The following is a 24049-nucleotide window of genomic DNA, read 5'->3' on the forward strand; positions in this document are numbered from 1 at the left end:
CATGGTGACCCAACACCAAAATCTCCTTCTTGGCAACAAGAAAATTAGAGGAGAACTTAATGTTACGAGTTCAAATTTTATCAAACCAAACAAGGCCATAAACAAGGTCGGAACGTGCTGCCAGACAGAGCAGGAAACCTCCAAGGAGCCCAAGAAATGAGATGGCTGTGGAGCCAGGATAGAGACATTTATGGCTCTGAAGCCCCTAGGAAACAAGGATTTGGCAGCTAGACAGAAGCTGCATCCGTTGTTTTTTTCTTTGACAATCCAACAACCAACTTCTCTAGATCATGCTGCCAACTTTGCTCCAAGATGGCATGTAAGAGCCTTCTTTTGTTCCCATTGAAGTCAGCGGCAAACTGGCCACATTCACAGTGACTCCAGTAAAAGCAGAGTTGGGCTTTAAATCTCCAAGTCTCCTGTTCTCTAAAGCTCTGGCTGAGTAGAATCCATGTCTCACCCAGTCTCCCCCATGCTCACAAGAAGGGAGCACCCAGGCAGAGCAGAGGACAGAATAATACACATCTATAAACTCAAGCACTGCAAGGGATGGGCAAATCTTAGGTCTCTCAGCTCATAGAGTGTGCCTTCAAGTTTTCTTTTTAGCCAAAATCAGCAGTTTGCAAACTACAATTGGACAGGAAAGACAGGGGGCATCAGGTTTCCCCTGTGAGTAAGAGACCCATGTCAGCTGCCATCACCAATTGTGCTGAAAGAACAAGCAGATATTATTCAGTAACATCCTGGCTTTCAGAGATGCTGGGCCCACAGAGCTCCCACTGACTTCAATGGGAAGTGCAAGTGAAACTCTGACACGGACACATAGTGGTGGAAGACCCTTGCAAAAGCAGGCCTCCAAAAGTGAGCTGACACTAGGATCTAACTGGCCGCAGAGGGAACAGTTCCAAGTTCAGCTTTGCCTCACAGCTCTGATTAATTCTGCACAGCTCAGAAGGGAAAAAACACCAAACAAAACATTGTTTTTGGACTACATGCCAGAAAAATCACAGCCCAGTGCCCAGTAATAACACTGTCACTTCTGGCAGTGACATGTCTCTTTCTTTGAGCATAATGGGGAAAACGATGTGTGAAATTGGAACAGCTCATATCGACAGCGCTGAGGAAGTTGTGAACCTGCAATGTCTGAACAAGAGACGCGTTTGCACTTCAAACAGGAGTCTCCTCCCACACCAGTGTAACTCCACTGACTTTGAGGGAGTTACTCCTGATTTGTACCATTATGAGGGGGGAAAAAAAAAAAAAAAGTCAGGCCTAAAAGTTACTGAATGACATCTGCCATGTCTACACCCAGGGCCTGATTCTGATCCAAGATGCATCCATTTTATAACGGTGCAACTCCTGTTATTTCAGTGACGCTAGTCCCAATTTACACTTCTGCTAAATGGGAGAACAGGTTCATCCTGACCTCTGCTTCCATCCATCCCAACTCCAATTTTGGGACTCCCTTCAAGCAACCAGAGCCCGTCTTGTGGCACTCAGGATAACTGCATAGATTCCACCACTGTTTGTGATTGCCTGCAGATGCCCTAGGGATATGGAGGTCAGAGGAAATTTCAAAAAAGTTACCCATAGAACTACAGTAAGGAAGAATTCACAACATGTTACTTTTTTGTAGGTCCTGTCAAAACAGCAGCAAGTAATGGTGGTCAGTAGGTAGATGTTTTATCTTTAATATTTTGGTGACATGCTATTTTATATATAAATATAATCGCAGAGGCCATTATCCCCCAGGTTCTAACAATGTGGGTCACATTTGGCTAGAACTATGGTGCAGAATTTGACACTTTCCCTTTAGCTCTTTAAGCAGAAATTAGAAATAAAATTATTTTTTTAAATATAAAGTTATTTTATTAAACCAGAACAACATTTCTCTTAGAGTTTCCAGAATGCAAACAGGTGTTTCTCACAAGCTATTTCTGAAGAGAGATTTCCAAACGAAAAAAGATTGTGGGTGGCAATGTTAGAATCATTCTTAACACTGACAATTTATCATTGGCTTTAAAAAAAAAATTCATTTATATATTTGTGTATATACGCACAATGTATTTAAGAGAAGAGCATTTTGTATTCATTTATAAAAATCAATATAGCAGCCCATCACTGGCTTGCTGATGTCTGAAATCAGAGCAGTAAATCCCAGCCGTCTTCCAATGTCTAGGAGAATGGTGAACGTAGCCCTTTATCAAAGGCAACTTTTTGGTGTTGGTAGCTTTGGGGTCCAGGTCTTTGCAGCCACTTGTGATACTGGAGCTCTCCCCACTCCCTCCCCTCCCCCCCCCCAGTTTCCTCAGCCCTGTTTACAAACTCTTCGGAGGTAAAAGTATCTGAAACCTACAGTCAACCAAACATGCAATCATTTCTTTGCATAAAAAGGAGAACAGTGTCATAATGCAGCAAAATGGCTTTGGAATTATGTTAATATTTTCTTTGTAAATTCTCAAACATACTAAAAACAGGACTTCCAGCAAGAATTCTGGTAAGTACCTTCTGAAACACTTGTGGCAGCTGGGACATTTAACTATATACAGAATGCTCATTAGTTTATTCATTTCGTTATGGCCAAACTGTGTTTTAACACTGTCTTTTCTATCCTTACAAACAAGAATAAATGGTGAATAAACTATTTATTTAGGTATCTACCAGTGTCAGAAGCGGGTTCTCTCGTATGATTATAACATGCACACTACAACTGGGTGAATAATGGATTTTTCAGTTCACTGGCCATTCTGAGACAATTAAAAAAAATTCATTTTGGGTTGAATTAAAAACAAGTATTTAAAAAAAGTATTTAAAAAAAATTGGTGACTCATAAAGTTGAAAAAAGTCAAGTTGAAGCAAAAGGTTTCATTCCAACATGACCTTTTTTAATTTGTGGCATTTGTCAAAAGCAAAGAAGAAATCATGAAATGCAGGGTGGGAGTTGGGGGGAGGGGATGACCACCTCACTTCTAACCTTTAGCCCAGTGGTGGGAGACCTGAGCTCAGTCAGATGTGGAAAAGGGATTTGAATAGGTCTCCCTGCACTGCAGCAAAGTGCCCTACCCATCGGGATATAGAGTCATTCTCACTTACTTTCAATGTCTCCATGAATGACTATGAACTGCCACTTTGAATGACAATGAAGAGTCACTGGGCTAGGAAGAAAGTGAAAATGACTTGATAGCCTGGTGGTTAGGGCACTCACCTAGCATGTGGGAGACCCAAGTTGAAGTCCCAGCTCTAATGACTATTTAATTATTTACATACAGTAGAACAGCTTTCACAGGGGAGAGGGAGAAAGCTCCACACCAGAATATCCCATAGCCCAGTGGGTAGGGCCATCTCCTGCAATGTGTGACACCCACATTCAATTCTTTCTTCCTCATAAGGAAGAAGAGTAGGTCTGTCAGGGTCAGATCTGAAAAAACCTGACCCTCTGGGTTGGGCGTGCTGACAAGTTGCAATACCTCCCACTTCGCAGCACACTCAGCGCAGCAAGGTGGGGGCAGCTGGCAGGAGGACATGCAGGCATCACCATGGGCAGGAGGTGACCAGAGAGGAGGAGTCGGGAGTGGCCAACTCCTACCAGGCTGAGCCCTAAGGACAAGTTGGTGGCGGCGATGATGCAGATGGGGACTGGTTCAGGAGGTCCATTCTGAAAAAGACTTGACACTCTCGGGTCAGCTGTGCTCAGCTTGGGTCCTGGTCCAGTCAGGTCTGATCAGAAGACTAAAGCTGCATTTTTCAGCAAATAAACTATTTGCTGAAATAATTTCACCCAGTTCGAAGCACACAAGCAAGGTGGGGGGAAAAAACCTGTCTTCTACCATGGTTTGACCACAGCTGCTGCTCAACATGATTACTTTTGTAGTGCAGAGAAGGACTAAGGTAGATCAGCAAGGGAACTAGAGCACCAAAAAGTCACATCAAAATGTTGTTACCACCACAAAGAAACAGGGCCTTATTTGGCTCTTATTGACACCTGGCATAAGCCACAATGGAATCCGACCAGAAAACTCCACCTGTACATTTGAGAGTCCGAAATCTAGGAAATCAGCGATCTATTTAGTACGTGGGTGTTGTAGGTAGTATATATGGTAGGAACCATGGAAATACTGCTTTATAGTGTATCCCTCGGACTGTAAAGCTCAGCATAATAATACCAGTATTATGCGCTGGTGCGATGGCATCTCCTCCTCCTAGGCTCCCACTAAAACAAAGAGGAGTGGAGCACACGTGGGGAGAGGTGAATGCACCTTGCCGGCTGGTAGAAGCAGGATTAGGATGGGTTGTTCGGGACCATCCCATAGGCTTCATACAGCTTACTGAGAAGCTCCTTCTTTTCTTTCTTAGGCAGGAAGCTCGACTGAGCTGCATTGATGTTCTGGGAGGAAAAGAAAAATACAGCTATAGCTGGGGAATACCCACACGTGTGAGTGCACAAATCTTTGTGCATCAGTGAGTGTGAGCTAGTGAGTGAGTTGGTGTAAGTCAAATGAGCACTTTTGTTAGCACTGCTACTCTTGAGCTCTTTTCAGCAGCCTCAGTTTTCCAAGGAACCTGCTCCTCCTACCCAGTGTTTGTAACGGGGCTTAAAAAAAGCAAGAGATAAACAATGTGTCTTAAATTCCTTTATCGGGTTCCAGGAATTGCAGTTCAGGGGCCGGATCCAAAGCCTATTAAAGTCAAGGGAAAGACTCTCATTGACTTCAACGCGCTTTGGATCAGGCCCTGCCTGATATGCTGCTGTTGTAACAAAGTTCACTACTGGCTTCCCTTAACAATTTACAGAAATGTCTCTCTCCTTCATTTAGAAGCTTCCTTTCATTAAACAGAAAGGAACAGCTCATCTTCTGCAGGAGCCTGTAGCAAAACTGCCCATGGATTTAACGGCATAAAGATCAGAGCTTTCTACAGCTGGAAGGAGGGACTAAAGCATAAGTCTACTCTCCAGGAAGACAGACTCTTGCTCCTTAAATGAGGCCCGTGATACAGGCCCAGTGCTTTCTCCTGCAAAGCTGTATTCTGCAAATTCAGCTCCAACACATACACAAAGGAAATCAGCTGGTTTCCAAGATATGGTAGGATGCATGAATGCCTGGACAGTACACATCTCCTTTCAACCCAGTGCACCTCTAACGGGGAAACAGGAAAGCATCAGAGGTTACCCACAAACAAGTGAAATTCTATCAGACTCTTTTTCTGTCCCTTTATCTTAGGTACAAGGCAGATGAAAACCAGAATTATTCGATTTTCAGGACACTGCACACGCCAATCTGCATGCAAAAATGCAATGACGGACACCATGTGACCCTGTAAGTAATGGCAAAAGGAAATGGCCACTTTGTAGCCAATTGATTTGCATATCAGTTACACTGGGCTAATTGCACACTCCTGTTGAAAACCGCTGTTGTGCCCCACATAATTCAGCTTTTTCTCCCCACAGTTTTACCTCCACTGAACTCTCTTCTGGTTTCATGTTTAAAAATTAGATTTATCTCAGAAATGATGGATCACGTTAGGCTCCAACACGCAGCTTTGCACAGAACATCCCACGACAACTTACCACTCTCTTGAACTCCTCTTCAGTGAAGTCCAGGAACTGCTTAGCTATTTTATAATCAGTCTCAATTGTAGAGTTCAAAATGAGCGGGCCATCAGAGTTCAGGGAGTAATTGGCTTTATCATTCATAAACCTGGGAAAACAATTTAAAGAGGGACAAATATTAGAGTTCACATAGTTTGTGTTTTTCCTAGTGTAAAATACACTGAAACCCCCCCCCCCACAGCTTTCCATCCAGTTTGGTTTCTTTGTAACCAGCTAGATAAACAAATTTCTATCCTGTTCTTCTTTTATCAAAGCTTTAGTTTGCATTCCAAAACTTCACGTTGCTATTCACCCTCCTACTTTTTAAATACAACAACAAACCATTTGTTGGACAGATGTTCAAAGTGCCCAGCCCCACTATCCACTCCAGAGCCAGATAGCAATGCACTGCAATCCAGGGCTTAGCCCCTTGTCAGCTCAGAACAGGGGCCTGAGGCGGGCAGAAGGCTCTCCTTAAAGATAAAAATCTATCAGCATATTTGTTACAGCTCTTCTGAACTGGTCCCTTAGCTGATGCACAATGCTCTGACAAATGGTTAGAACTTGCTTCTCATGTGAAGTAATAAGGCTGCTATACATAAGTGAAGTCTGAGTTAATTACTTGAAAATAATATATTTAAACGTCTTACTGAATTACTGGGTGTTTCCTAAAGTCTGGATCACATGCTCCGGTGAGGACACTGCACAAAAGACATGTCTATATGTGTAGGGGGGGAAAAGGCAGAATCAGTCTCTTCCATAATAATGCTGCACAGAGAGACAAGTTTTGGTGCTCTCCAGGCAGGGGCTGGGCCTGAAAAGCACCATGTAGATTTACAGCTCGGTGCAAACAATAATGATCGTCAAATCCCAGCCTCTGCAATGAGCATTTACTCCCATGCTAGCTGGATATAAACATTTTTGAACGCTTTTTTTTTTTTTTTTTGCTACGTGTTTCTGCCCATGTACAGAAGCCCCTTGTCATTCCCACCCCACCCCACCCCAGCCATTCTGGTAGAACAACCCCCATTGGAGGGAGCAGTGACTTATGATATTGCCATGTGTAAATTAAACCTTGGCTACTTTCAGCCCAGGGGTGAAAGTAACTTACAGGACTTACCGGTACTGCCGGAGTCCTGAGGGGGGCGTGGCTCATCCGGAAGAGGCGGGGCCTCTCAAGATTTAAAGGCCCTGGGGCACTGGGTGTGGCTGGGAGCCTCAGGGCCTTTAAATCAACCCCGGGCTCCCAGCTGCAGAGGTGGCTGGGAGCCCCCGGGGCTCAGGGGCAAATTAAAGGGCCCGGGGCTCCGGCCGCTGTGGAACTCCGAGCCCTTTAAATCCCGGCCCCAGCCCAGCCGCCGGAGCTGCGGGCGGGATTTAAAGGGCTCTGGGCTCCCCACAGTGGCAGGAGCTCCAAGCCCTTTAAATCCCGGCCCCAGCCCGGCTGCCGGAGCTGTGGGCGGGATTTAAAGGGCTCTGCGGGGAGCCCAGAGCCCTTTAAATCCCCACCGCGGAAGTCGGTGCGGTCCGGCACGGCGTACTGGCTCTTGCCGGTACACCAGACCGGACCGGACCGGCTTACTTTCACCTCTGCCACAGCCATCTGCTGAGGATGGGTCTATTGGTTAGTTTACACTAAATACTCCTGGGGGAATTCTGCCCCACTGCGCAATGCAGAATTTGCACAGAAATTAATGTTGTGTGTGCAGAATGTCCTTCCCTGCCCCCACCCCCATAGAAATGGGCTGCAGAGCTGCTGGCTACCCCTAGGGGCCGCTGAAGACACTGCCGGGGGGAGCAGGAGGGAGCTGGAGGGTTTCCCACAGCTGCAGTTCTCAGCAGGACCCACAGGAAGGAGGCAGGGTACAGAATCAGGTGGTTTCTCCGTTTGGATCCCTGGGCTCTGAGGGGTAGGGGATGTGGGCTGGGCTATGGGGCGGAGGGGGTGCAGGTGACTGCACTAAGGGGGCCTCGCAGCTGGACTCTGGGGGGACGTCCCGTGACTGGGCTCTGGGGGCGAAGGGGCAGAGAAACAGGAACTGGGTTGTCGTAGGGGTTTCTTTAATTCTCTACTCCGCGGGGAATTTCTGTGTTGTCTGTATTGTTACAGACATGGGTGCTGACAGGTATTTTGAAATAAATTACTAAAATAATTGAAACTGGCATGATTATATAGTGTTATTTTGACAAATATAGCCCAGAGCCCCAGGCCCTTTAAACTGAGGCCAGAGCCCTGGGCGGCACGGGCCGGGCAGCACTGAAGGTCTGGCTGGGGAAGTCAGATCCACCCCTTCCGCCCAAGGCCCCGCCCCTTCTGGGGGCGCAGAGCCACCCACGCCCCACCTTGCCCAGGACCCCTGCCCAACACTCTGCCCCAGCCTGGTGCCCCCTCCTGCACCCAAACTCCCTCCCAGAAAGAAACTAATATAACACCCTACTTCTTACCTTAGAACAGCTATTTTGAATTAACTTAACTATATTCTACATGTTTTAAGACTGAAATGTAACCACAGAATGGCTTTATGTTAATTAAAAGGCAAGTTTAGTATAGCGTTAATAGCCTCGATGCCATAATTGTGATCATTTTGTTTTAAATTAGGAAAAAGACTTGTATACAGGGGCCCCACAGAATCTAATAGCCCAGGGCCCACAGGAGAGTTAATCCATCCTGGTGACTCCCTGTGAGTCTAACACCCTGGCCATTCACCTGCTGCCTGGGAAGGGGTAAAGGCATCTCTCAACTCAGACAGCCAGTACTGCTCCAAGCATCAGCTGAAGATGGACTAGATAAACATGGCTCCCTTTCCCCAAGGCTGAGCATGACGTGACCTCTGGCACTCAGCACAGAGAGGGATATCCCCTCACCAGCCCAGTCAGCCAAATGCTAGAGCCTTGTATGTCTGGTTTCCATCAAGAGCCTCAGCTAAATACAAACTGTGGTGTGGTGGGCCGATTTCACTCCAAACGCTGTCAGCACTTGAACTCCTGGTGGCAGCAATTTCACCCCTCTAGTAAAGGCATTTATGTCCACGCTCATTATCCAAAGTGCTGACTTGTCATGCAACCCAAACGAGGGCAGATCTCTCACTCTCAGTCAGAACAAGGCGATGGTTACACAACTGCCACCCCTGCAGAATTAGTCATTACCTCAAAATGCATCTTCCTACTCAACAGCTCCCTATAAAGGGCTGGGTCTTCCAGGACATGGTAGCCATGGCCGATCCGTTCTGTCTTCAGAACATTGATTGCCTGTAGAGAATAGAAAACATGTAAAGTCTCAGCTCTGTGCAAGGGCCCGACTCCTGCTCCCCAGAGGATCAGGCAGGCCCACAGGCGCTCCTGAGCCCTCCAAGCCCCATACCAGGACTCCAATCCACTGCCTGCATGACATGGGGGCCCAGCTCCTAGGAGGGCCTGCTCCTTCCGAGCGCTATACAAGTCTCCATCTCTCGCTCCCTCTTTGTATGATGCACAGACTCTGCTCCCTTAGAGCAATGGGGGGATTTGGCTCCCAGGGGCTACTGAGTGCTGGGCCAGGATTTGGCCCTAGCTACCTTTGTTCCCTGCATTACAATACAGAGTATTCTGGAGCTCTGCTGTAACTTATTCCACTGCCCTGGGGTTTCTTACCTCCTTGATGACAGAGGGTGACCCAACCTCCCCAGCATGGCAAGTGCGATGAATGCCACATCTTTCAGCTTCCTGGAAAAACCCACATGAAGCAAAGAGTGAAAATGCTGCTGTGAGTTTAGGGAGGCACAGAGGCGGAGGCGGGGACGGGGAAAGGGATGTGAACAAACTATCAGGACAGCAGCCCCACCACCGACTACTCTCTGCCTTCAAGACAGAGCGAATGCTTTCAACAGATCATTAGGCTGAGAGCTCTAGAGCAGCCAAGCGCTCCAACCCCAGGAGTAACGACTGTGGAGCAACACAATCAAAACAAGAAGAAAATCAATTCCCAATCTCAGACAGCGTAGGAGCTGGGTAGGTGAGTGTCTGGGAAGCCCAGCCTGCACTAGGCAATGAAAGCAGTCACCAGCTGGCAGTTATTCATAGCCCACATGCAGCGAGTTTGGTGAGTCTCAGTCCAGTCCCTGGTGTCCACATCACACAAACACCCCCACAACTACAACTGTCCCAAGGACTAACTGAGCCTTGGAGACCAACCTGTCCTCTCCTCCCCTGGAGGCACACTGGCTGAGGTGACGGGGAAGGGGGGAAGCTCCCACTGTTGTGGCCTGTGCTGTATCTGTTCTAGAGAGGAGGGCCTGCTGTCTCGGAAGCTCTTAGCTTGGCACCTTTCATCAGTCTCACTCACACACTCACACACACACACACACAGGTTGCTGTAGCTGTTTTTTATTACTGAATTTTTCACATGCTTTGTGAATTTTCCATTGGTTTACAGCCACTGCATATCCAGGCTCCGCTCTGAACTACTGGGTAAGACATGGCTCCACTTGGTATGTTAATAAGAAAAGCCTAGTTGCATCTAAATTTTGAAATTAAATCGAGACTCCCTGTGTCTGCAGTGATAGCTTTGTTTTAACACACACTTGTCGTATGTCCTGCACAGAACAGGGACTCAGACAGTTACCCAGAAGGCTGACCAGTCAGGGCTAAGCTTACCAGCCTTTCCCTTCACACCGGCCTTTCACTTGTGTCAGAAACTGCTAATTTGCGGAGTTCTGAGCATGAACAGATCAATCCAAACCCCATATCTATGGAATGACTCCAGCAGGCTTTGGACTGGGCTCTGAACTATCAGAGCGCAATGTTCCTCCTACTGATCCCTATGTTTGATTAAGTAAGAGTCAATGAGAGTTTTGCCATTGACTTCAATGAAGCACGGCAGGGCCTTCAGGTTAGGGCTCTGAGCAATGTGTTTCAGAGAACCCAGAGTCAGCAATTTAAGACAAAAATTCTGTGTTCAGGCAAAACTCCTGCTGAAGTCTGTGGGAGCTTTGACTGTGCCAGGACTGCAGGAGGTGGCTCTGAAGCCAGAGGTCTTAAAGATAAACAACATTTTGTTTTAAACACTATTTTGTTTCCAACGTGTGTTAAATGCCCAGGCCAGCTCTCAGGGCAATGACCCCAGAGTGAATCTCCCTGCCTGCCCAATTCCCATCATTTTGCCAGCTCCCTTACCAAGGTCACGTGCATGAAGCAAATTAACCTGATCTGCAGCTCGCAGGAGGATCTTTCAGAGAAAACAACTATGTTTATCTCCTCTAACGTCTGTGATCAAAGAGTGGCACGGTCGGGGGATAAGGGGTGGCGTATTGCGCAGAGACAACTGCTGCTTTCCAAGATTCTACCTCCAACCCCACAAGGCACCTTCCATTCCATCAGTTCCAGTTACTTGCTCTTTCATTAAGATCCAATGTGTCTGCTCGCTTTTATTGTTCATTTATGTATCCCCCTCTGGTGCGCTATGCGGATTAGAAAACAGAGATTTCTGTGGGTGTGGTGGGGTGCGCTGGGGAGGAGGGAAGCCAGGAATATCTCCCCCACCTCCACTCAGGGTATGTCTACACCGCAATCACAGGTGCAACTGGAGCTCGGGAAGACATACGGGAGCGAGATTTAATCTAGCTAGCTCAGGTTGCACAGCAGTGAAGTTGCAGCAGCGCACGCTAGTGTGGGGTAGCTGCCCAACAGTGACACAGGGTTACAGGCAGGTCTCTACAGTCCACACCGACGCACGTGCTCTCACGCCTTCACTGCTCCACGATCTGAGATACCTGAGCTAAGCTTTAATCCAGCTATGTCTACATGAACTGCAATCACACCGCCCCCGATTGCTGTAAAGACATCCCCTCCAAACAGCCTCCTCTGGCTCTAAATAACCCAGAACTTCCCAACCAAGGAGATTGTCCATTTCTCTCTGCATGCTTCTTTGGTTTATAACATCACTTACCTAGGAGATTAGCACCAGCTAATTATCTAGAGTCACAGCTTCAAGATCTTTACATGGCTTCCGCTCATTATCTCCCGGCAACCTACTGCAGGCAATTCACAAACAGAACTCCCCCTACTATCCCCAATTGTAGTGACAGTCATTGACTCCTCCCAGCCAGAGTCTAAATGGCAACACAACTGAAAACTGGGAACACCAAAGGCAGACATCTGATCCCTTCATCACAAGCCTCTCTCATTTCATAAGTCATATTATCCATGCTACTGTTGGTGTGTGAAGCTTCAATGTGAGGGCAATTTAGAAAGGGAGCATTCTACTTTCATGCCGGCAGAGAAAGCCTGACAAATTGGAACTTTTGTTCCTTTCGTGTTTCTCTGAGTCTGAATGAAACACTGACTTTCAGACAAGAACAATTCAAATCCTTTGGGTTGAGAAATTTGGACTTTGAGACCCCACGCATAGCAAGCTAGATATTAATTGATAAACATATTTTCCATCTTGTTTTATCAACCTTTAAACTACCTGGATGTAGCATGATAAGCAACTCATTGATTAGTCTTGTATAAAGCAGGTAAAACAATTGCACAAGATGAAGGTACACTGCTTGATTAGTGCTCATGACAAGGAACTTCAGCATGTTAGAAAGGATAAGAAACTGCTACATAAGTAATATCTTATCAATAAGTGTGTAATTGAAAGATGATAGCAAGTGAGAAACCGCACGGATTTAAAAAAATGGCACTAGGCATTTATGCAAGGAGACACCGATTGTGAAAGTACACATGCAAAACGAAGGTCATGCAAAACGAAGTATATTTCTTCCAAACTCTCCCCCTCAAGTTTTTGCCTTCACGTTAGGACATTTGTAATGATTCCCATGACAACCACAGATGGCAGTTGGAATATTAATTACAACAGTATACCCCTGAGATATCCCTGATTTTACCTCAACCAATCACCTGACACCAAGCACTATTTTTAAATCCAGTGTCCTCTCAGGCTGTGTTCCTGAGCACCCTCAGATCCCACTGACCTATGCCAATCATGTAACTTCTTAAAATACAATCACCACTAGAGTCCTAAAATCCTTATATACAGATGGGAGATATTTGCATGGGGCTTCCTTTTTAAGCTACGGTAAAATAACACGGTCTAGTTAAAAGGAAACAAAATCTCTTCTAATACCATCATCTTAGTTTATTACAATGGAAAAAACTTTGAACATACGTTTACACTCTTTGTCTGATTGATTTAGTTTCTGCGTTTTACTCAGCTGGAGACAGTGAAGATGCACTAGCCAATTTCATCTTTGGTATGGAGTTCTGAGCCTGCAAAGCAATGGAAGCAGGCAGCCCAATGCAGTCACTGGAGCACCCAGGAGGATCTGAATGCAGGATCGTTTTACCATCCATTTCACTTTGTGGTTGTGTGCACCAGCCCAGTGCTGCAGAATCAAAATTGTAAATGCATCTGGAACATGTTTAAATAAATGCATCTCTTTATACTTAAATCATGTATATGCTCTATCATTAATTTAAAAACCAAATTAAAAGCAATATTTCTCCTATGCCAATAAAACACTTCTAGTAATTTTAAGACATGATTTTTAAGTTCTACAGACCATTTTTGGTTTGAACTACTTGGCAGAAAGAATGTGATGCAAGATTTTTCGAGACGCTCATTGAACAAACCTCATAAGCCTTCCTGTGCTCTGGGAAGGTCTCAGCCAGCAACAACTCATCCCCAGCCAGGTCTATGGCTACCACCGTATTGTTCTGGTATTTCTTACACAGCTCCACCACCTCCAACGACCAGCCTGGAAAGAAGAGCAGCAGAATTCAGGAAAAACATTCCCCCAGGGTCACCCCTGAGCTCTTGTCCAAACCGATGTGGCTGTTCACCTGGCATTGGACACTATCGGAAGATAGGATTTGGGGCCGGATGGACCATTGGTCCGACCCAGTATGGCCGTTCTCATGACTAGAAAAATTAAGTTCTTTTCCAGGATTTCCCCCAAGTTTGAAGCCCTATAAGAAGCAACACAATCCTAGAGCCAGATTTACAGACCAGAGCCAGAGAGGAACAAATAAGCTCACTGTCTGTAAAGTTGGCAGGCATGACAGGTTTTAGCCCTGGTTATTAGGCCTTCCAAGGGGGAGTATCATTACAGCCCTTGACAAAGGAAAACTCCATGAGTCAGGCACATACATTCTAAAGTGCAAAGTCACAGCGTAATGCACTCTACTGGGGCTCCCAGCTGCAAGCCCCTGCTTTCTCATTATTACAGGTCAGACAAAAGGGGCGGGGATGGGGTGGGCAGAGAGGTCCTGTTTAAAATTGAAGGGTTACGCTCTGGGCATTAAGTGCAATGGCAGAAACATAATAATCCTAAGAGCTAGCTGCTATTGCACTCTTTTCATCCACAGATCCCATAGCACTAAGTCTAAAAGAGGGTAAAAGTATTATCCCTGTTTTATTGACGAGAAGACTGAGGCACAGAGGAGCGAAGTGATTTGCCCAAGGTCACAGAGCAGGTCAGGACATAAGCCAGGATTAGAACCCAGCTCTCCCGATCCCCAGTTGGGTGTGCTAGTTATTTATGTAATGAGGTATGTACTAACAATGCAAACAAACACCCATCCCAAGCTCTAGGCACCATTTACAAACCCTTAGAAGAACAATCCATACATTGCATGCTAGTTTTCAACTCACTGAGGGCTTTAACCTGGCAGCAACATGAACATAAAAATAAAAAAATTAACCTGACTAAACCATCACTCCTACATGCAGCTGGGAAGACCAAGACCTATATAAAAACAAGACAGCATTTAGCTGGGCACAGGGCAACCATTGCTCAGAGTAGCAGGGGCATTCTGTCTTTTAACATATGTAGAGAAAATGATATTTTCCATACAAAGGGGCAGCATAAGAAAAAGAGCATCAAGGGACAGGATTCTATTCCCAAGGCCACATTTGACTATGGAGGGCGGTGAGGAAGGCCTTTTCTTCCACAGCAATGCATCTGGAGGTGCCAGATGAGATCCCTGTTTACCCCTTTGTAAATATTCCTCTCCAAGTCTAAATTTATAGGAAGCAATTAAAAAAAAGACTCATATAAACCACTTTCTGAGGACTACACAACCATCCGGATTCCCTGAGTGAAAGTGTAAGCCCATGGACAGCCTGCTGTGAAGATAAGCAAGTTTCAATGATGCCAATGGACGGAAACAAGTGGTTCTGCTTTAGAGACAGAAGAAAATGCCACTATCTCTTATGAGATAATGAAGGAAAAGATGAAAAGTCCAGAGGTGAAGAATTCAGGAGCTCCAGGCGTCTGGCTAATTGGCAGATTTAATTTGGTAATGCTGCCAACACCGTGATGGAGTACAGCACTTTCCTCTTAAAACCCTTACTCAATGCGCTTTGGGTTTGTTTAATTTTTCTTGGGGGAAGGGAGAAATCAGAGAAAACTTCTAAAAATATATTAAACTAAAATACAAAATGGGGAGGGCAGACACAAAGGTGTGGTAGGCTGCAAGATTAAATTCAACACAGGTCAGAAACACCGAGGGTGGCAGCGGCAGGAGGGCAGAAGTTGGGAAAAGCTATTCTAAAAAGAGGGAAGTAGAAGCAGTAACTGATTAGGAAACATGAGGCTTTTCTAGATGTGTCTGTCACCTCATTTAGTCTTTCTGAAGGGCCTTCAGAGTTAAGACAGCAGGGGACACACTTTCTGAAGACCTCTAACAATGCACCTGCAGTACAGCCTGGTTTTCAGGGACAAGGGCTCTGTGGCATAGACACTATAGAGATTGCATGTGGGCAAACAGATGAGCTGGCAAACCTTGTGGGTGCACATTCATTGCCCCTTTAAAAACACAGCCTGGAATGGCACCTGAAAGGCTCTCGTGTAACTATATGGAAGGTACGGGCTGATCACAGTTACAGGAGGGAAGAATGGAGAATGACTGCATCTGCCCAAGTATCAACAATCCACACTTTAACTGCTCAGGGAAGAGTCTACACACTACCATGCTGAGCATGATGTCTATGAGGATAGACAGAGGAACTTATGGAAGTGACCACTCACTATAGAAACTCCAGCCGCTAGTCTGGATCTGTTTCCATTCTAGATTTTTTGGACTCAAAGCTGCCAATTCAGCCCTTGGGCTGACCGTTTTGGACAAACAGCTCATAGCCAGCAGCATCCTTCCAACAGGCAGCTGTTTTGCAAGTGCAATTGCCGCTGCAGATCGTGGGTGTTAAATACACAACGTTGCACTACCCTTCAGGAAAATCCACTTTGCAGTTCCATCAGCTCTAGTACAGGCTGGGAGATTAAAAAGGGGAATTTCTCTTCCTCCTGAAGATAAAGACAGATGCTGTTTGTGCTGGAAACAAAGCAGCCCCCAGCCCAAATCCTCATTCACCTTTGAAGCTTGAGACTGAGTTGAACTGGTCCCCTGAGCTCACAGCAAGGAAGAAAGGACCTTCAGCTTCTCCAATAATTCAGAGTCAGTGAGCTGGAGAACTGGAACAGGCAAGTGATGACCAGAGAAACTCTGGAACCAGCCAGAAAGTGACCTCATAGTACCCACAGAATGTTTCACTTTGCAGAGTGATGCTTTGTACAGAGCTGAAAGCAGAAGGGGCTTTTCTGGGAACAGGAATCAAGAGGAAACTGAAAGAAGAAGAGGGATAACAGCCCAATATCTAATCTCTTGTTGACAAAACGGATTGATCTCACTCTGCCCTGGCCTAACAGAGGAAGGGAAATCAAGAATGGTTTCTGCTCTTAAAGCCAAATATTTAATTCAGATCACATGTATCTTAGCTAAGCACACAAGCGGCACCACTCTCTGTAGGGTCTTAGATCCACCATATACCCACAGGCAGGTTTCACGACTCCCATGGTCGTACAGGGCTAAGCGACACCAGCTCATGGGAGGCCTGGCAGGGGGTATTAGCATGCCATCATGGACTCTCTGTAGTGCAGATGGAACAGCTATATTCTTCCAGGCTCTCAGTATTTTGCCGTAAGGGAGAAAAGCCTTGGGAACTATTTAGTGACTTCATTTGGTTTAAGATGTGCAGTGAGGATGGGCTGCATTTCCCAAGCAGTACGGGCTACTGGCCTGGCGCTGAGCACCCACAGCTCCCATCCAAATCAGTGGGAGTGACAGAATGCCAGGCACCTTTGGGGAGGGGAGTCGGTCCATATGTAACCAGGGAATATTGGTCTTTAATGTTTGCCAAGTGCTTGGAACAGATAAGTACTGAATTCTAATTACTGCTATTTTCTCAGCAGATAGAAATCAACAAGACCCCCTAGTTCACAGCCATTCCTGACTAAGGCCCACTCTAGTTCCTGAAAGAGGGTATAGCCACTGTGGAATTGACACTGCACTCTACCTTAGCAAAAAGGCCATGAAGCAGAGATAAGACGTAGAGTTAACAATTAACAGGGGACCTATTGGGCATGTTTTATTTGAAGATCATAAGTACTTACAAGTCAGTGATACTTAGAATACAGCTCACCTGCCTAGGATTTAGTCTAGTTGTTTGATTACTTTTAAGACTTGCATAGTTTGGAGCCATTATTTCAAACACAAGTTTAATATGCGTCAGTTCTCAGAATGATATTTCCATCTTCCTCTCAACTCACTGCAAATGTAGGGGGAACGTCTCATTACACTAAATTGCATCTATTTTAAACAGGCAGGCTCTGCATGACTTAGTACAGTGTTCTCAGAACAATGCCAGTGAAAATTCTTCCCTGAGTCAAGTCGATGGATAGTCCCAAACTAGAGTCTATGGAACATGTTTGGAAACTAACAAAACTGCCCATCAGGCCCTCATTTTCCAAATTATGTGTACATTCAAATTACACACTTACTCATCTGTCCAATCTGTAAGTGCAATTACCACAGCTGTGCAAGTGCAACAAACGTGCACACAAGTGATCAGTTAGATATTTAGGCCGTCATTTATGCATTTATTTACTGCCACTATGCATGACCCTTGGATCTTTCAATTTGATTCTGGGAAATTTTAAGAAATATAGGATCATTTCCCAACTTTTTAGATATAGGCCTGCCAGACATTACTAGTACACCTTTCCACAACCCATCTACTAAGTATCCCGAGGCAATCGTTCAGCAAGGATTTCAAAATGTCAGTACAAGCCTTTGTTTATGAAAGGTTAAGTTACTGTAAAATTGTTTCCTAGTCTTCCTGATTGTGCTACACCTCTACCCCGATATAACACGGTCCTCGGGAGCCAAAAAACCTTACTGCATTATAGGTGAAACCGTGTTATATCGAACTTGCTTTGATCCACCGGAGTGCACAGCCCTGCCCCCACCCCGGAGCACTGCTTTACCGCGTTATAGCCAAACTCATGTTATATTGGGCCGCGTTATATTGGAGTAGAGGTGTATTTCTAGAATGCAGTAGGTCAAGATACTATAGAAAATTGGCTGACTTACCACATAACCCCTGTTTTAGATAACTGTATCAGCTGTGGATTAGTGTTTTATTTATAGAAGTCAATAAGTTTAAGGACAGATTTTAAAAGATATTTAGATACCTTAAAATGCAGATAGGCACCTAGTGGGATTTTCAAAAATGTTTAGGCGCTTTTCAAAATCCCACTAGGCGCCTGTCTGCATTTTCAGACACCTACATACATCTAAAATTTTGGCCTTAAGTGAACGTGGCTTAGTGTATTTCACCTGTTTTTTGGACTTGGTCCTGCACAGAGTATGGAAACAACCGGTTATTTAGTTAGCCCTCATCATAACCAGACAATGGAAGTGTGGTCATTATATAATTGTTCTCCTTGGCCATGGAATGTTTTCAACTCTGCAACTTTACCCGAAGTACTGGAAAGTGCCTTTGTTACTGCTTTTAACTGCTGGTCATTTTTGTTCTATCCGTTTACACTGTGCTTTTGGATGCTGGGAACAGCACTATAGGATACACATTTCCAACCCCACCTCCCAAAGGAGTCCAGAAATTTGTTTCATTCTCAACTAGGAGCTCAAGTTTCCCCATCTCTCTCATGGAAGGGGATAATACTGAATGAGGTTCTAGTATGGTCTGAAGCAGTGTATTTCAAGGGTTTGGTTTGTTTAATACCAGAATTAGAAGAAGGCACATTATATATGTGGTATTTCAACATATAACTAATAGTCTCTTCACAAGCAACCTGTCTGCCCTGAATCCCAGGTGTAACAAGCAATCCCTTAACCAGGCCACATCTCCTCTAACTCCAGCTGGAGCTATCCTGCGTCCAGGGCCGGCTCCAGGGTTTTGGCCGCCCCAAGCAGCCAAAAAAAAAGCCACGATCGTGATCTGCGGCGGCAATTCGCCGGGAGGTCCTTTGCTCCAAGCGGGAGTGAGGGACCATCTGCTGAATTGCCGCCGAATAGCTGGACATGCCGCCCATCTCCAGAGCGGCCGCCCCAAGCACCTGCTTGCCAGGCTGGTGCCTGGAGCCGGCCCTGCCTGCGTCACTCTACCCAGCTCTTGGTTTTTATTTTAAAGCTAGCTGCAGGAAATGGAAATGAATGACACCCACTCCACTTAACCTCCGTTTTGCATCCACAAATTCATCTCTGCAAGTCAGGCCCAATGTTTCTCCCTTTTACACCTTGTATCTTTTCCTAAGGGGCACTAAACACCAGGAGAGAACAGAGGCCGAGGCAGCCATGCAGTAAGCCTGAGAGGCCCCCATGGAACATTTCTCAAAATCCACACTGCCACCACCTGCACATGGGGCCCACCGTAGACACTGCTTCCCTCCTGAGGGGCCCTCTCAACAACACACCAACAAAAGAGTGCATCTTATTGTGCCTGCCCCTCTGATGTAGGTGACATTCAAAGCTTCCCGATGGGAGGAGTGGGACCATAGAGCTAGAATACGTTGCTCTCTTGGGTTCAAACACCTGACATAGATTGTGTGTATTTATAAAGTGACATGTCAGAAATGCCAGAAAGCAGTCTGTGCTGCTCTAAGAGATGCTGCTATCCATCTGATATGCCAGAGCATGTACCCTACCCCATAAAGTGGCTTTGACTAACCTGAGCACAACTCTAAGCTGGTTAGAAATTGCTTTTTGCAGAAATAGGAAAAACTGAGCGGGCATCCTTCAACCTTGAGACTGGGGCGATGTCAGATTTACCCCTTCCCCGGAGATAAAAGAGCTGGAAATCACTGAGTGGGTATGAAGAGTGGCTTCTCCTCCCTCAGCCTCTCTCTTCCACCAGCACCTACATGGGAAATAGCCATCACCTTCCCACAGCACTGAGACAACATTCAACCCAGAACTGAACAAGGGATGCTTCCCTAATATTTCTCCAAAGGATCTCAATTCAAGGCATTTCACACACCCCAAAGGGTCAGGAAAGGAGGGAGCAGAGCAGCAGGTGAACTGTAATACATTACTTGGCATATGGCGCATGCAGCATAGAATAGACCTGGCTTTGATGTTGAAATCCCTTTCTCCATCCTGTAATCCCTGATTAACAAGGTGAACCACTTCATCCGGAGTGAGGTCGCCCCTGCGGGAAGAAAACTTCGAAGTTAGCTAGCAAGCTCGTGAGGTTCGGCACCCCAGCAATCCCAGAGGAAGAGAAACTGTTTCCCGAACGGTAACATCACTGAGCTGCTTGTATTATTGCTGTGGGCTGTTAAATACAGGAGAATCCAAACACTGCCCAACCAATGTGACCACACTGGCAAAATGCTAGAAAGCGAAGGGCCACATTTATATCAAAAAAGGAGTATACTGCAGCCACCCTCATGTTGAACACTGGACCAGCCCCCTCAGAGCAAGAGGGAGCATGGTCTGACAGGAACTGTAGTTTCAGGGCCAGATTTACAAAGGTATTTAGGCACCTAGTAGCATTTACAAACGTGTCTAAGCAGGTTAGGCCTCTGACTCCCTTAGGCTCATCTGTGAATCTCCCTTTGCGCCTATGTGCAGCACTAGCCTCCTTTGTAACTGAGGTCCTCAGTGACCACATCTGTTTGGAGGATGAGGGAGGTGGCACTGCTGAGCTGCGTGGGATGCATGTTGGCCAGAGAGACACTTTCACAAACCCCGTGATAGATCACTGTATTTCTTTAAGGAAATGAATGAGTTTACTCAAAGGAGGAACTTTTTTTCTTTTCTTTTTTGGCCAGAAAGTCTTATTAAGATGCAGAGCTTTGCACTATCCTGGCAGCAGTGAGCGGAGTGACACAAAAAGCCGCAGAAGCCTCACACCATGTTTTCTGAGAAATCCCAGAGGTCTCCTTGCAAAGCTCGGTGCTGGTTTAATTGGCGACACACTGTTCTAAAGACCACAGATGACATAGAAAGATAGACTGAGAGCTACAAGGGCTGCTCCCAAAGGCTCAGCCCACTAACTTTGCTGGCAGAAAATGTTACATTTTGGATGGGGGGTTGGGGTGGGGATGTGTATCTGAACTCTGGTGACTTCTTGAAAGAGGAGCAGCTTAAGCCAAAAATTTAACAGCTGTTTCCCACATGGACAAGACAATGCCCTTGGGGCAAGTTACCAGAGGAAGAACATTTTTAAGGGGGGGGGGAAAAAAGTGTATACATGACTAATACTGCATTCCAGATAGGAATAAAAGATGTGCTGTCTCCCTCCGGTCCTGAGAGCAAAACTAAGTTCTCCAATTGCTGGTCAGTGGCTTTCGTGCAGATCTCAGCGTTCTGTGTTGGAACAGACTTACACTTTATGGATTCACTCACTCTTTTTGGCCCCATGGAACAGGCTGAACTTTGCAGTTGGCTAGGAGGTGAGGGCTGTACCTGACCTCAACATAGATGACACCTTCTTTTGCTTTCATTTCTACAAACTCATAGGCTATTCTTCTCACAGCATCGCGGTCCCCCCTGTAAGGAAAAGAACAGGATTAGTCTGATTTATGAGTTCTCAGGAACCTATGCGCTGCTGATCAAAAAGATCTGGAGGAGTGGACCTGCTGAGCGTCTGAATACTTCCCAAGAGGCACCCCAGTCTCACCAGCACATGAAAACTCATCACACGCTTAGAGAAACTAGAATGCAAGAGTCCTTTGGCTTGGAAGCGACCTATCTAGTGAGTCATTTAGCTTCTCTCCCTGCATGGTGCCAGGACTGACTGCATCATCTCTAAACCAGCTGGGCAAAAGCCTACTCCCTCACTTCCTAGGAATCAGTGATTTTTTTTCTGATAAGCAAATAAAATACCATGATGTTATCAATCATCATTATCACAGTAAAGGGAAATGAACACATTTTGTAGCTTAGAGCAGGGGCGGGCAAACTTTTTGGCCTGAGGGACACATCAGGTTTCCGAAATTGCATGGAGGGCCGGTTAGGGGAGGCTGTGCCTCCCCAAACAGCCAGGCGTAGCCCGGCCCCCGCCCCCATCCGATCCCCCCCTGCTTCTCGTCCCCTAACGGCGTCCCTGGGACTCCTGTCCCATCCAACCCCTCCCTGTCCCCTGACCACCCCCGGACCCCGAACCCCTGACTGCCCCCCTCGGAACCACTGCCCCATCCAACAACTCCTTCTCCCTGACTGCCCCCAGAACCCCTGCCCCTTACTGCCCCCTGCCACCCCATCCAATCCCCCCCTCTCCTTCCTGACTGCCCCCCCCCGGGACCCCTGCCCCCATTCAACACCCCCATTCCCCACCCTCTGACCGCCCCGACCCCTATCCACACCCCCGCCCCCTGACCACCACCCCAAAACTCCCCTGCCCTCTATCCAACGCCCCCTGCTCCCTGCCCCTTTACCGCACTGCCTGGAGCACCGGTGGCTGGTGGCGCTACAGCTGCGCCACCCAGAGCACCAGGACAGGCAGCCGTGCCACTTGGCTGGAGCCAGCCACCGCGCAGCACAGAGCACCGGATCACACAGCACAGCTGCAGAGCCACGGCCTGGCAAGAACTCACAGCCCCGCTACCCAGAGCATTGTGCCGGCGGCAGGGGAGGGGGAACAGCAGGGGAGGAACCGGGGGCTAGCCTCCCGGGCCAGGGTGTGGCCCGCCGTCCGGAGTTTGCCCACCTCTGGCTTACAGTCTCCTGCGCAAGCATTCTCAGGACCATTCATGGCCCAAATTGGCAATTCTAGCTTGCAGATGCCTGAGACCGATGAGAAACTTGCAGTGGTTACCAGGAAATAAGTTACTTACGCAATAGCAGGCATGTAGAGAGCAAACTTTTCTAGAAACTGGGTGAGAGTGAGTGGCTCCGTGTAACTGATGTGCTGCAAGAGGTCTTCAACAGTGTCACCAGGGAGCGGAATTCCTCTTTTCCTAGAAATCGATACACATTTCACTGACAAGGATTTGGGTTACACCTTTATTTAGAAACATAGTCCATACTGCTGAACATGCTTTGAGTCTACAGCACGGGCAAAAGCTAGCTCAGTCTTTTAAAAAATGCCTCACATATATGCCTCAGGAGCCCTGGATAAGAGAGGAGACTGATCTCTAGCAAAAATGCAGCAACAACGGACTCAGAATTATCCATAGAAATTGAGCCAAAACAGAACCTCTCTTCTCCTGGTGCCTTGGTACTTCCTGGTCTTGGAAGCATAAATGACAAATTATCTCAAGAAAGCAATTTCCAACCCTAATTATATAGAGTCAAGAGCTGCCAACAAACATTGGACTGCTTATCTGAACTGAGCCACAGAACCTCCTCAGGTTTGCCTGTTGCTAGTCTCCAAGAGCCAGTCAATCCTTGACCTTTCTGCGGAGGCTGCCAACAATAGAGAATAATTGTGATGTGGTTTCTCTGATGTGGAAATCTTTACACTGTGAACCAAGGCTGACACCCAACAAAGCCCCTTCACTGAGAAGCCACCAAAGAGCATCCAGATAGGAAAGCCCATCCATTGCTACCAAAAGTGGGCAGTCTCTGAGCTTGTGGGCTGGAGGGGAAAGGCTCCAGATCTCATTACCGAGGGCTTGGCCTTCTCCAGTTCCAACAGCCAACTACATAAGCTATCTCCAGGAAAACAGCCTGACTAATATTGCTCCTCTGCTCAATGTACACACATGTTTTATGGCTCTGTGGTGTAGGAAATCTATGCTATGTTCAGAGTTCAAAGGCAAAGGCAATTACTACAGATTACCCTGGCACTCAGCATGTGTCATTCATTACTGTTAAGTACAGGGTGACCAGACAGCAAGTGTGACAAATCAGAACCGGTGGGGGGAGGGGAGGTAATAGGAGCCTATATAAGAAAAAGCCCCAAATATTGGGACTGTCTCTATAAAATCGGGACATCTGGTCACACTAGTTAAGTGTTACTCTTTCCATGTTGCCCTTTCCACTCTGATGACACAAGGTACCTCAGTCTTTTCAAAAATGCCTTACATATGTGCCTCAGGAATCCCACCCGGATAAGAGAGGACTCTGATTTCTATCACCAATAACAGACCCAGAACTATCCAAAGAAACTGAGCCAAACAGAACCTTTCTTTTCCTGGTGCCTTGGTACTTCCTAGTCCTGGAAGCATAAATGAC

At 46.5% G+C, this 24049-nt stretch overlaps 1 protein-coding gene across 1 annotated transcript in view; it reads right to left on the reverse strand.

The window, feature by feature from the left end:
• Positions 1 to 1856: 1856 nt before the first annotated feature.
• LOC128847164 (adenosine deaminase-like) overlaps positions 1857 to 24049 on the reverse strand; it is a 38664-nt gene continuing 16471 nt past the window's right edge. Inside the window, exons 3-11 of the mRNA XM_054046526.1 lie at positions 22708 to 22830; positions 21278 to 21421; positions 19960 to 20075; positions 13202 to 13326; positions 9218 to 9289; positions 8735 to 8836; positions 6238 to 6305; positions 5567 to 5696; positions 1857 to 4384 (exon numbers count right to left, since the gene is read on the reverse strand). Coding sequence (XP_053902501.1) covers positions 4280 to 4384; positions 5567 to 5696; positions 6238 to 6305; positions 8735 to 8836; positions 9218 to 9289; positions 13202 to 13326; positions 19960 to 20075; positions 21278 to 21421; positions 22708 to 22830 — 985 coding nt within the window. The 3' untranslated portion in view covers positions 1857 to 4279. The remainder of the gene's footprint in view (positions 4385 to 5566; positions 5697 to 6237; positions 6306 to 8734; positions 8837 to 9217; positions 9290 to 13201; positions 13327 to 19959; positions 20076 to 21277; positions 21422 to 22707; positions 22831 to 24049) is intronic.

This window comes from Malaclemys terrapin, chromosome 12 (assembly GCF_027887155.1).
Source record: "Malaclemys terrapin pileata isolate rMalTer1 chromosome 12, rMalTer1.hap1, whole genome shotgun sequence".
Taxonomy (NCBI): domain Eukaryota; kingdom Metazoa; phylum Chordata; order Testudines; family Emydidae; genus Malaclemys; species Malaclemys terrapin.